This window comes from Fukomys damarensis, unplaced genomic scaffold (genome assembly GCF_012274545.1).
Source record: "Fukomys damarensis isolate Sample0158 unplaced genomic scaffold, DMR_v1.0_HiC HiC_scaffold_26, whole genome shotgun sequence".
In the NCBI taxonomy this organism is placed as follows: Eukaryota; Metazoa; Chordata; class Mammalia; order Rodentia; family Bathyergidae; genus Fukomys; species Fukomys damarensis.
In genome coordinates this window covers 9,683,754-9,698,020 of record NW_022900938.1, presented here as the reverse complement: position 1 = coordinate 9,698,020, position 14,267 = coordinate 9,683,754, and the positions used below count along the sequence as shown (strand labels likewise).

At 36.2% G+C, this 14,267-nt stretch overlaps 1 protein-coding gene across 16 annotated transcripts in view; it reads left to right on the top strand.

Moving 5' to 3' along the window:
* The window catches only part of Gulp1 (GULP PTB domain containing engulfment adaptor 1), a 236,590-nt gene that overhangs the window by 194,242 nt on the left and 28,081 nt on the right, over positions 1–14,267 (top strand). For 13 of the 16 annotated variants that reach the window (XM_033756344.1, XM_033756343.1, XM_033756346.1 and 10 more), the window contains exon 8: positions 4,109–4,246. The exons of the other annotated variants lie outside the window; for them this stretch is intronic. In XM_033756344.1, coding sequence (XP_033612235.1) covers positions 4,109–4,246 — 138 coding nt within the window. The remainder of the gene's footprint in view (positions 1–4,108; positions 4,247–14,267) is intronic. 16 annotated transcript variants of the gene reach the window in all.

The following is a 14,267-nucleotide window of genomic DNA, read 5'->3' as shown; positions in this document are numbered from 1 at the left end:
CATGTATTTTTTAAATTTGAATCTACACGTGGTCAACCTAGGCTATACAATTTTACCAGTCACATGCACATAATCTATACTATAATAAATCATTCCCATTACTGAAAATTCAGAGTAATTCAAAATTTTTATTAATTCCATTTAAGTCTTTACAAAATAGAGGTAGGATTAAAGCAGTATGTAGAATTTCCTTCATCTCTAGAATTGATAGTTTAACATTGGTGTGTCCTTGGAAAATTGCAAAATCTAAAGATCTAAAACGCTACAAGGTGACTACCAGGAATATCTACACAGTGATACATGTGTGGGTAGAGCTGAGTCACAGAAATGCAGGTGCGGTGTGACATTTCCAGTTGGCTAGGGGAAGAATATATTTGTACTTAGGGTTTTTTCCTTAGCCTTGACCTATTCATGAATGATTTTAGAAGATTTTTAAAGTGAGACTATTCCTTCAAATGAAACGTACATGCAAAGTTCTTTACAAAAAACCTTCTATTGGTCATTTCAGTTATTATAGATGCCTCCTCCCCCTCTGCCCCGGCTTGCTGACACTTGGGGAAATCTACTCTTACAAGCCATAGCGAACCAATAAGTTAGTTTTTGTCACATTATTTACACTGGCACAAATTTCTGATTTTATTAGGTTTTATCTGGAATGCAGAGTAATTTTTTTCTTAAGCTGTCAACCTAAACATAGAAATTATAATAATTTTTTTAAATCTCAATGAGTTCTACTGCGAAGACAAGATGATGTGACTAATCTCAGAAATTGACTTGGGGTAGGAAAACCCTACAACTGGTGATGAAAACATTAAAGCAAAAATAATCAGGAAACAAGTGATTGTTACCTAGCATTTTTGTTGGTGGAAAACCCTATTTTCAAATTTCTACCAGGAAAAGTCTCTCTTTGGCAGCTTGTCAGTGGTAGCACGTGGCTCCCGAGCTTTCACTGTCAAATCTCCATGCCTCTTCGGAACCAATCCCTATTTAAAGAAAGAACAGCAGTGAGGCGAGGTTCAAGTGAATGGGACTGGTCTTTGTCAACCAGTTAGAACCATTAATATTCCTTTTTCCAAATGCTATTTTCCTATACTTAATAACTATTTTTAAGAGACCCAGATATATTTTTCCCAAAAGTAAGTTTTCTAGTGTTTTAATTAATAGAAATATCTATACCTTTATCCCTATCAAAGCTGAAGAGCAGTAACAATCTTTGGAAAGTTCCCTAAGTTCAGCGATGTTCTCTCTGAGTATGGAACACCTTTCCTGTTATTACGTGTGGATACAGAGTATGTGATACTTTACTTGTGCACAGAAAATATTGGTTTTGATTCCAAAGTAATTTTAAAAAGTGAAGGTAATGTACAAAGGGACTTAGCAACTCTGCTGAACTAAAGGGCCCCAAGACACTCCTAAGAATGGCGACTTCTGGAGCCTTCCTGTGCATTTCTGAATCAGAATCTGCGGAAAAGCCTGTGTGTGTGTGTGTGTGTGTGTGTGTGTGTGTGTGTGTGTGTGAGTGAGAGGGAGCAGGAGGGAGAGAGGACTCCCCAGGTTACTCTGAACAGCCTATTTCCACACATGAATTTCTGAGCCACTAATCTGGGAGGCAAGAATGAGCTGGAGGGCACCAGTCAATCTTTTCATTTTAGGTGTAAGTTGTAAATTAGAAAAAAAACCCCTCAAATATGAAGCTCTTAATAGAAGTTTATGCGTAAGTATGGATGAGGATTTTAAAATCCATCATTAATCTAACACGGACTGCTGAGAATATTCTTCTCACTTGGGATGGTGGAAGTGAGTTCAAAAGCCGATCTGTAACCACTTGGTTCTGGAGCTTTTCCTTTTCCTCTTTACCTTTCTTCCTTTCTGCATTTCTCATTTATTCTTCCGATTAATATTTTATGGTACTGGAAACAGGGAGTGAGATGAAGTGGATAAAAATGCTGATACTTTTGTCCCAATCCCCATAAAGTAATAGTCGTATTAAAGGGGATGCTTCTCCTTCGCTGTGGTTTGCTGTGTTTCTGAGTCCCTAAATATCACAATAATGACAAAAACCTCCTGAGAATATTGAAGTTACAGGTTCAGTTCCCCCACTCTTCTAGGTGAAGATAATGTTGCTAGTCTGACCCCGTTTTGGGGTAGCCCCGAGTCGTTTGTAACTGCGGCTCTGGGATAGCTCATCCTGGCTGGTGAGTGAATGAAAGATCCTGTGGTTTCCATCTCACCGTGAAAACGGTGTGCTTCACGTGGACTTGTAATATCTCTTTTCTACACTCTATGGAGGAATACATCCTCTTTATGTGTCATCAGTGTGCTGATACAATTCTTAAACTAATGTAGATCCACAGTCAGTGTTTGGTGTGGCTGAAGGTGATTGTTTAATAGACACAAATAATACATTTACAAAGGTAAAGGTTAATGTGAAAGGAAAGCGCAAAGTCAGGCAAAATACCATTTAGACAGATTCAAATTTTCTAAGCACTAACCACAAGAAAGCGAAAAAGGATGCCCTTATCACAAGCCTGTGTATTTAGCACTGTTTCTCACTTTTGTTGAAATAGGTATATCAGGCTACCCAGTTGCACCACTATCTCTTTAACCACATACTTCCTCGTTTGCTAAGCAACTACTTGATAGTTTGCCATTCACTTTACATGCCGGGAAAAATACATTGCTATACACCAATTCTCTGAGCATTTCTCAGTCTGTCTCATTTTAGGTACTAATCTTTAGCTGACAAGCAGGTAGTCAAGTCAAAGACATAGAGCAAATCTTAGCAAGCCAATGTACATATCAAAATCTGGGTGGGGAAGAACATGGACCTTTACGATGTCCGTGGTACTTTTTCTGATCAAAATCTCTGAGATTCTGACTCGGGTGGAGTAAAGACAAGGGAAACATTCGTAGCAGGTATTCCAAATATTTGTGCTCCGGGATGTGGAAAAGTCCCTGTGGAGAAACGCTCCTAGGCATGACTTCAGGTAAGGCTTTCTAGGGAGGCATCAGTCTAGTTTTCCTTGACTGAAACCACAATTTCTTTATGTCTCCGCTTTTCCACAACACTAAGTAATATGTGTGCCTTGGGTTTCTAGATAGTACTCCTAATGTTATAATGAAATTTTGATAAAAGATATTTATAGCCACAGTAAAAAAGGGAATGATTGTTTTGCAAATTTGCATCAGTCATAATTCAGTAAAAAAAAAAAAGGAAGATTTATTTTCTGCCTCTAACATGCTTCAGCAAGTTTGGAAAATGAATACATACTAAGTATTGATAATAAATATAAATGTAACTTATCAAATGCTCAATCTTCTGACTAAATAACAGTAGTTTAAAAAACTCTCTCTTCTAATTATTTCATATCCATATTTTATTTTAAGTAAATTTATAGTTTGCATGGCCCGTGTGCACATGTGTGCACACATGTGTGAGCACCTGTGTTGTAGCTGTGTCTCTCTGCTGTAGCCCTGGTCCTTTTCATGATTAACAGGGTGGGTGCAGTCGTCTTTAGTTTGCTCCATGAAGAACACGACCTCAGGTACAAGGAGGACTGTCCTAGAGAGAAAAGTAACCATGATGACATGGAAAATAAAATTCAGCAGAGACACTAAGGTTGAATTAGTAGTGAGCTTCAGGTGAAATTTTGTGCAGATGAGAATATGCTCTAACTGTAATATTAGTAGCAGTGATAGAAAATAAAAGAATTTCGGTTCAAACAGGGTGTGCTAATCCTGTAAACTTTTAGAAGTATCTTAATCTCTTTGGGCCCCATTGTTCTATGTCAGCTTACAGGATGTAAAGTGTATGATGTCTTAGAATCTTTTGAGCTCTCAAAGACAGTGGCCCTCCGATCCTCTTGCATTACACTTGTGTTTTTCGAAGGTGTGTTGAAATAAATATCTTACTTTAGCCCTGAGTCTTGTGATCCATCTGTATTGCGGCTTTGCTTACGTTTGGGATGTATGCAATTCTAACGGCAAAGCTTGGCAAATGACTGCTACACCTTTAAAATCATGTGTTACATGTTGTTGACACACGCTGATATTTCTCAAAATGGAAAAAAAAATGCCGTCCCATATTTATCTCCATCTGTGTTCACAGGAAGTCCAGCACAATTGCCAGCTTCATAGAATATCATTTTGTGCAGATGATAAAACCGACAAAAGGATATTCACTTTCATATGCAAAGATTCCGAGTCAAATAAACATTTGTGCTATGTATTTGACAGCGAAAAGTGTGTAAGTATGCCAGATGTTTTAGGGTGGTTTGTTCTGTTTGGTAAGCCAAGAATTGTCTTGTTTCCGGCATTAGTGAAGTATTTAGAAATGCAAAGGTCTGAAAATACTTAGCTGCACTAATAGATTCATCCTGTCATGAGAATAAGATTCAGAATTTTATCCTTAACTAATTTCTTATGTTCACGAGCGTAGGCTTGCATACAAATTTCTTTCCTCAGAGCATTACCTCTGCTTAATGCTATGCATTTATATCTCCTAAAATCATTTCATTTATTTGTAATCTTAATCTAAAAAAATGATCACAAAAAATAAAATTAAAAAATGATCACACAGTGAGAAAAGCAATGGTGAGCGTTTCTTTACTTTCCTAAACCATAAAGTTGTGGATGAAAATACTCTAAACTCCAAGAAATAAAGTCCGTACGATTCCTTAAAAATTATTCAATACTTTGAAAAATTGGATCCTGACGTTATGTAGATGATGTAATGAGATGAAAGATAAGAGTATTGTAAATGTGTGTGCATACTTGCTTTGAATGAAATCTGAAGTTCTTAGCAAATCAGGGCAGTTGGAAAATTCCGCAGTTAAGTCATGAAAGTGTTCTTTAATCATCTGGAATCTTAAGGAAAACCCTGTGTCTTGCTTACAAGCACAAGCTAATTCTAATCATAACCTAGTCCCAGTTCCTATAATAAAACACAAGATGGGAATTCCTAGCCCACACTACAGCCATTGATGTCTTCAATGAGGAAAAACATCTGATCTCAGTGGCATTGTTGGTTTAGAGAGGAACAGAACTTAACTCATTTCTGTAATCTATTTCCTTGGTTTCAAAAATTGCAGATTACTAATATTATCATCATCATCACTGTTGTGTAACTTTTCTCTCTGGTTTCAGTATGTAAGCTTCTTGAGCACAGTTTCTTTTTCGCTATAAGTGTGATTCCTGTAGCAGGCGAACAATAATCGCCCTGTAATCTTTTCCTTAAGTAAAACACAACATTGAAAATTTGCCCAAAATAGCAGATGTCATTTCCTGTGTCTTTTAAACAGTAGTGCTTTTAAAAGGCCAGCTAAAGCCAGGCATGGTGGCGCACACCTGTAATCCCAGCCCTCGGGAGGCTGAGGCAGGAGGATCACTGTGGGTTCGAGACCAGACTGGGCTACATAGTGAGTTCCAGGTCAGTCTGAAATACATAGTGCGACCCTGTCTCAGAAAACAAAACAAAACAAAACAGAAAAGCCAGCTATTGTGCTAGGCTACGTGGCACCCTAATACCTTTTCAGAATTTGGCAAACATTGTGGGATAGCTTATCTGGAAAATGTGCATCGTCATACAAGGAGGCATTTGATGTGAATGTAAAATTATTTTTAAAATTTATCCTACTGATGAGCACATATTTACATATTTCAAAAATATCCAAGCAATGATTATTAGGACTGGGGTGTTTTTTCTCTGTGAGATTGAAACTGTTGAAGTTGATATTTGTTGAATATCTTCTATGTGGAAGACATAAACTTTTACCAATTGCACCAGATGATAAATTCAGACATCTTTCTTCCTTGCCTCACACACAAAGACACTTCCTTGGTGTCCTCTGAATGAGCATCACCAGAGTTCAGTGAAACATCAGGCTTCTTAAGATTTATACCACTTCTTTATCTTTCTCTAGTATTCATCCAAATTAGCTGCTTTAATGTAAAATGCAAGCTTGCGAGAACCTCTTAACAGTCATGTTGTTTCGGAAACATCATCTTTACTCCTTCCCAATCATAATTTTCTGCCACTAGAGATTGAGCTCAGTGGCACCATGCCTGTTTTGCAAGTGCATGGTCCTGAGCTTGATCCACGGTACCAAAAAAAAAAAAAAAAATCTGTAATTGGTTACCACAACTTGAATTTTTAAAGTTTATTCTGTCTTGATATAATTTAACACACTTCTTTTTTCTTCAAGGTTGAAAATAATATATTGAGTGTTAGAGCAATGCTTCAGAATCACATATGTGCATAAACTTGTTAAAAGGTGCCTTAAAGTATACTTCATGGTGGCTGAGGATTTAGCTCAGTGGCTGTGGAGCCTGTTTCACAAGTGTAAGGGCCCGAGTTCAATCCCTGGTACCCACCCCCAAAAATATACATATATATATGTATATATATTTCTTGGATGTCACATTAATTTTGATTTGGGGATGGACCTCTGGAAATCCACCTTTACCAAGTGCACCAAGTAATTCTGCTGCAGGTGAAAGGAGGGCTGGGTTTTGAAACACAAGGATGAAAAATGTTTTACCAGCTATATGTTGGCATCACCTTCATGAGCTCAGAGAAAATATTTTCTGAATTTTATTACATCACTTTCATATGAATTTTAATTGTCATTAAATGACAAGTATGAGTATAACATTGATTTTATATGTATGCAGAAATTTTAATGTCATCTTTTCTTTTTTTTTTCATCTTTTCTAAATCTCATATTAAATAATTACTAAGAAATGTTAAGTAAAAAAAGAAATTGTAGTCTAACTGGCATAACTCTTTCCCCTTATTTTAAGATAAGAGGCCCAGATGAACTGAATTTCCCAAAGTTATAAAGTTAAGTAATAATAGAAGGAGGACAGGAATCCAGACTTAATATTCCCCTCATCACGTTTGCCCTATGGTGTCAGCATGCCTCCCCTCACTGTGCCAGTGAGGCCCACAGTGAGACAAGATATGCATCCTACCAATATATGTATGGAAATTTTAATGTCATCTTTTCTTTTTTTTTTCATCTTTTCTAAATCTCATATTAAATAATTACTAAGAAATGTTAAGTAAAAAAAGAAATTGTAGTCTAACTGGCATAACTCTTTCCCCTTATTTTAAGATAAGAGGCCCAGATGAACTGAATTTCCCAAAGTTATAAAGTTAAGTAATAATAGAAGGAGGACAGGAATCCAGACTTAATATTCCCCTCATCACGTTTGCCCTATGGTGTCAGCATGCCTCCCCTCACTGTGCCAGTGAGGCCCACAGTGAGACAAGATATGCATCCTACCACTCCATCCTCCCCAGGTGAGGAGAAGAAGTGCTTTCTACTGTCATTTCCTAGAACCATTTCATAGGAAGTTACAAAAAACAGGAGATTTATACAACTTCCAGAATCCATAACCAACTATCCAAAATAGCCAGGGTTTAACTGAAAATCAGGCTTCACGACAGGAAACTGAAAGATCTTAAACTAAATGAAAACATTCACCAACCAGATAGATCTCAAAATCAGGATGCCAGAGATATTAGAATAAGATTTCAAAACAAAGAACAAAGGTTTTTAAACAACCATCATAAAATAGAATATAAAGAGTAATTACAAGTGCATTTAAACAAATAGCAAGTCCTAGTAATGAAATATAAAAATCTAAGCAAAGAAATAGAAGACATAGAATCAATGGCCTGGAAATTTTACTAATACAAGTTCCAGGTCTGACAAGCATAGGAATCCTAGCCGCATCCACACAGCCCAGTACACTAACAGAAATGAGAATGAAGCAGAACTTAAGGGACCCGAGGGGCTGAAGTCAAATGTGCAATATTCATGTGGCATCAGAGTCCTAGAAAGAAGAGAAAGAATGGACCCAGCCTGGAGCACAGAAAGAAAGGAAGCAAAAGAAGGAAGGAAGAGAAGAAAGACAGGAGTGGAGAGAGGGGAAAAGGACAAGAGGAAAGGAAGGAAGAAGAGAGGGAAAGGAGTAAGGAAGAGAGAATCACTAATACATTCTTACATTTGGAAAATAACTAAGCCCATAGTCTCAAAAATTGAGTTGACTACAGCAAGAAATAGAGCATGATCAGATTTTTAAAAATTAAAGACAAATACAAATCTTCAGAAAAGCTGAACAACACCTGACCTGGTTATCGAGGATATAGAATAACTCAACATCATGAACAGTCGGACTCTGATGACGTTGCAGCGGGCTCCACCAGCAACCACAGAACACACGTGTTTTTAAGTATTCGAGGAGCATCTACTAAAATAGACTTTATTGTGAACTACAGAACATTCCTCCGATTTTTTTTAAAAAATTGAAATCATAACCTGTATGGCCATAGAGGAAAAACATGTGAAACTGTACAGAAAGATAGCGCTAAAATCTTCAAGCTCTTGAAAAGGGCACATCATTCTTGCATACTCCACACATCAGAGGAATTAGAAAAGGAAAGTTTTAAAAACTGAGTGGAATGAATGAACGTGCAACACGTCACATTCGTAAGACAACTAAAGCAGTGTTGAGAGAAAAACATCCAAAGTAAGGCAACAAATTAGAGGAGAGGAAAGTCTGAAGTCACAGTATGTCTCTTCTCACATAGTCAGTGCTTTAAAAATATTTGAGAAGACTCTACCCCCATCCGTGGCTTAAAAACTCGTAATAGTTGAAATAGAAGAAGACTTCAACTTGATTGAAAAAGCTATAACAACGACAAGTATTTTAATGATATAAGCATGAATGTTTTCTTTCTAAAATTTAGGGGGAAAAGCAGGGTTCAGGGCTTTCTGCCATCACCACTCTTATAAAAGCAATGTTCAAAGTTGTAGCTGTTGCAATGAGGTAAGAAAGCGAATTAACAATACACAGATGAAAAAGGAAGAAATAAAACTGTCTCCATTTGCAGATGACAGGATTGTCTGTAGAAAACTTGGAGCGTGGCTGAAAATACCACAGTCTAATAAGTCAGTGCACGAAGGTGGCAGTATGCATGGTTAACCTCTGCAAATCAATTGTATCGATGTGTTCTAGCCATGAACGTGTGGATACGAAAGTCAGCCAGTGCTTAAGAAAATAAAATACCTAGGTGGAAAACTGACTTAAGATGTTAAAGTTGTACAGTACTCGTGTAGTGGAAACTACAGTTCACTTAGGAAAGTAATGATAGAAAATCTAAATGAGAGACATCATGTCTAGTAGAAGTTAACCCAATTTCCGTCAAAAGATTTTTCTCACAGCATATAAATAAGATTATTCTAAAATTTATAGGGTAGGCAAAAGAGCTAGAATTGCTAAGGCAATTCTGAAAACGATTAATAAAGTAGAAGCCAGTCTACCCCATATCAAGACTTCTGGTATACCTTTGGTAATCGAGACTTTCATTTTGGTGGGAAGACAGATGAATAGGTCAGTAGAATGGAGTAGGGAACTCAGAAGCAAACTCAAAATGATACGGCTAACTTTGGACCATGTTACAAAAGCGATACGGTAGTGTAAAGATGAATTTAAACCCAAGGTGCTGCTGGTATACTTGGACTTGAATATGTAAATAAAATGCAAGTTGGCCAAAACCTCACTCCTTATACAAAAGGAACCTAAATACATTATGGACCTAGATATAAAATACACCACTATAAACCATTTAGGAAAAAAATACAGGGAAAAATCTTCAAGAATGTTGGGCCGTACAAGAAGTCTTAGACTCAACATCCAAATCAGTGCCTCTACTTGGAAAAAAATGATGAGTTATGCTTCATCAAAAACATTCTTTGTCTGCAAAAGGCCTGTTTTATTTAAGACAAAATAAAGTCTACAAGAAGATATTTCCAAGGCATATATCAGACAGCTTTCAGCAATTTACATAGCATGAAACCAACTAAGTTTAAAAATGGCCCAAAGACATTTCATTGAAGAGGATCTGCTGGTAGAGTGGTATCTATGAGGAAATGCAAATTAAAATAGAAAAGAGGTAATACTGCACAACTCTCAGAAAGGCTGCAGAGAGATCCAAAACACCAGCGAGAAAGTGGAAAAGTGGTAAATCAAACAGAGCTGAAGGGGATATAAAGTGCTACAGCAACTCAGGAAAAATTTTGTCTGTTTCATCAGAACCTTAACATGGAGCCATCACATGAGCTATTTGGATATTTATCACAGAGAAATCAAAACTTGAGGTGTTGACAGGAGCTTTGGGATTGCATCATTCCATTCCCCTTGTCCTGCAGTCTGTTATTCCATGTCTACAGGATTCTTAAAATGATAAAATTGTGGAAATGGAGATTAGATTGATGTTTGCCAGCGACATAAGGAAAAGGTGAGAGGTGAGAGCAGGCTGGAAGAGGTATGGCTATAAGACGGCAAGACGAAGAACTCTTGACCTGGACGATTTTTTTATATTCTACTTACTATCAATATTCTGGCTACAGTTTGTGCTGCATTTTTGTGGTACTTTACCAGTAGGAGACTATGAATAAAGCCTGCATGGAAGGATCTTGCTGTTCACTTCTTACAACTGAATATAAATATAAAATGATCTCAAAATAAAATTCTTACTCAAAACCAAAACCAAAACAACACATTATAGTCTTTGGGGTAAACCTTTTATTTTTTCCCCTGAGTACTGGGGACTGAACCAAGGCTTTCCTACTGAGGCACATTCCCAGTCTTTTTAAAGAAAAATTTTTTGAGTCACTAAGTTGTCCAGGCTGGGCTGGAATTCTAGATCCTCCTGTGTCAGCCTCCCAGAGTGCGAGGGTCACATGCTTGTGCTACCACACCCAGCCTTTCATCCTGCTTTAAGTAAATATAGCCCAGAAATATTTACAGAAGTTCTCAGAGTCACAAAATGAGACAATGAAGGAATTAGAACCACAATTTTAGTATACTAAAAAAAAAAAAACACCTGGAATTCATTTTACTGCTAAAACCATGTTATATATATATTTTTTAATTGAGTTTATTGGTACAATCTAGGTATACAGTACAGTTACATTCATCATTGGGATTCTGTACCTTTACATAATAGGTCTTGATTCTCATTTTTTCCCCTTGCCCCTGCCCTCCCTTCACCCCCTCCCGCCCATTTACAAACACTTTATTTCCATTTTTCAGTTTCTCATATTTTTTTCCTCTCCCTTATTACCTTTCCCCCACCTTTCCCACTTTCCCTACACCTGTAGCCCTTTGCTTCCTATTTCACATTATTAATTATCTCATTAGGATCCTGTGTACTATTATAGTTTTTCACACCAAAGAAACTATTCGGTATTTCAGTTAAAGAAATCTCTGTATGAACATTAAAAATAGGGAATCCTAAAATAAAACTAAAAGGAAAGTAAAAGAGAAAAGGCAATGATGTAACATTAAAATAATCCTTAACTCTGGAGATGAAAATGGTCCCTGAACATATTTAAAAAAACATATGTAAAGCTTCTTGCTCTTGTAGTCTTACCTTATTCTTTTTTTCATTATTTAGAGAATACTTTTTTAGTTTCTGTAATCAAACCCAGGTAGATATGACCTTACATATTTAGTATGATGTGTCACCCCTGTACACATAAAACCATGTTATATTTTAAAGATTTAGTATTTACTCAAATTCCAAGGTCCTTAAGTTTTAAAACATAAAATTAGAACAGAATTTGCTGTGATGTCGTTGATTTGTTTTCTCTAAGTAAAATATAATTGCAGCAAGTTCTTTAGCCATTATTTTGGCATTACTTGTCTTTCACAAGTTTTTCAGGTGTTAATACATAGAGTTTATCCATTGGGTTCTACTTTTGGTGTAATTTAAAGAGTAGCTGCCAATTAGCAGACTAAGTTCTCTCAACCCCTCCAACTTGTTTTACTTATTTTTAGTGTTGTGAAGTGATATGTAAAATAAGGCCAGTGTTCAAAGCTTTTTAATTCTTTCTAGAAAAATGGCTTTGTCATAAGAACCATACATTATTAATACTAGCATGATTTCTTTGCATTTAGTATTTTCACATCTACTTATGAGATGCTATTTATCATATATTATTGTTATAGCTATATTCGTATTCCTAACATTGTTTTTGAAAGCCACTTCTTTTTATTTAAAAATATTCTTTTCTTTATATTCCATTGTATTATCAGGAGGAGTAGTTTTCCTAGTTTAGTAGTTCAACCAAACATAATTAGGTAAAAAGATTATGCAGATATTTTCCTCTACTACTAATATTATTTTCTTTGCTGTATTAAATATTAAAATTTATATATCAAACACCTGGGTTAAGAAACTCCAATTGGCTTATTGTGAAAATAGACAAAAGTGACCAAATATAAATTAGAAAAAAATTTTTCATTAGGTTTTCTGAGATTCTTTTGTATGTAGTAACTATAAGCCTGACATGTGGTGTTTTGAGCCAGCTACTCATGTTTCATATCATTATTAGCAATATTTCCTCACTTAATGCAAATTAGTGACTTTGATCATTGTCCTACATTGACTAGTACCGTGGCTGAATATAAAAAAAAAAAAACTAAGTTATCATTTTCCTTTTCAAAATCACTTAACTCAAGGGGCATGAGGTTTATTACAATGTTATTTGCTGATTGTACTGTTTTATCTCATTAAATACTCTGAGAAAGGGTCATGGAGCAGTATTTATTTTTTAAAGGTACAGTTTTGTATAAATATGACAGATTTTTGAAGTAAGAGGTTGGTTTAGCTTCTTAGAGAGACAGCCTCTCTCTCCCTCTCCCCTTTGAGCCAGTCTTGCTTTGTAATTCAGGCTGACCTTGAGCTGACTGTGTAGTCCAGGTCGCCTCAAGCTTGCAGCAATCTTCCCGTCTGCCTCCTGAGTACTAGGATTACAGGCATGCGCCACTCTACTCAGTTAGAATCTCTGTGATTTTAAACTATGAAATATCAATAAAATTCTAGCAAACTTACAATGGGACTTTTAGTAGGAATTGAAAAGTTACTTCTAACGTAGTAATATAAGTGGCCTAGAAAAGATCAATTAATCTTGAAAGTGATGATCAACATTGAGGGACATATACTCCCTGATTTTAAAACTTATATTCAAGTAACTGTTACCAAAGCCTGTCAATATTAATGAAATGATAAAAAGTAATGAATGAACAATACCATACAATGCAAAAATATCCACACATACCTAGTTTACTTTCCATAGTTAGGATATAAATAATTTATTGTAGAAAGCAGTCTTTTTTGACAAATGGTATTAGGATACCTAGCTAGATATATATTATTTTAAGTTACAAAGAATTAACCCAACACGGACCATAGGCAAAAAAGTAGAACCTTTTGTAGTCTTATACTGAACTTTCATTTGAAAAGTGGGAAAATATCTTAATAATTCTTGGATGGTTTCTTTAAAATGACCACAGAAGCAATTACCATGACCAGAAAAAGGATATAAAATATAAAAGGATATGTTAACACTATTAACAAGGTAAGCATCAAACCAAGTACTAGGAGAATATATTCTTAGTTCATATTCCTCAAATAGATTTGTATCTAACATACATAACTTCGGAAATCAATAATAAAAATACAAAGCACCTAATAAAAATGGGAGAGGAAACTTTAATGTGGAGTTATTTCACTAAAGATAAAAATTTAAAAAGCCAGTGCGCACATGAAACTAAACTACTGTCATGACAGTGGTGCCTCGGTTCATGAAGTTCATTGGTTCCATGATTCTGGGAAGGCTGTCATGGTCGTGTTCCTCTCCTGATGTGGAGTCCAGAAACCAAAGCAAAATCCTGTGGACTGCTTCTGTTCCGGAAATGAATTGGCCACAAACAGAAGCACTCACGGGCCAAATGCAGTTAGAGCAGTGAATAAACTGAGTGAACTGTATATATTAACACTCAAAAAACTCGTGAAAGACAAGTAACATCAAAATGATGGCTGAAGAATTTATTGCAGTTATCACTGTATTCAACAGGGAAATGCAAAAATAAAAATGCATTGGCATAGGACCCCCAGAGATACGATTAAAATTTAAAAGTGCTACTATCCAAGGTTGGTGAGAATATGGAGCAAGTGGAACTCTCAGCGGTGGTGGGCATGCACAATGGGATATCGATATTTTGGGCACAATTTCCCAGTTTCTTTTTTGGTACTGGGGATCGAACTCAGGTCCCTGCGCTCGCAAGACAAGCTGTGGAACCACTGAGCTAAATCCCCAGCCCTCAGGTTCATTTTTTTAATAGTCCATGTTTATACTACGTGATGTTCACTCTGGTGAAGAATCAGTACATGTACATAAAGCATCCTGGTT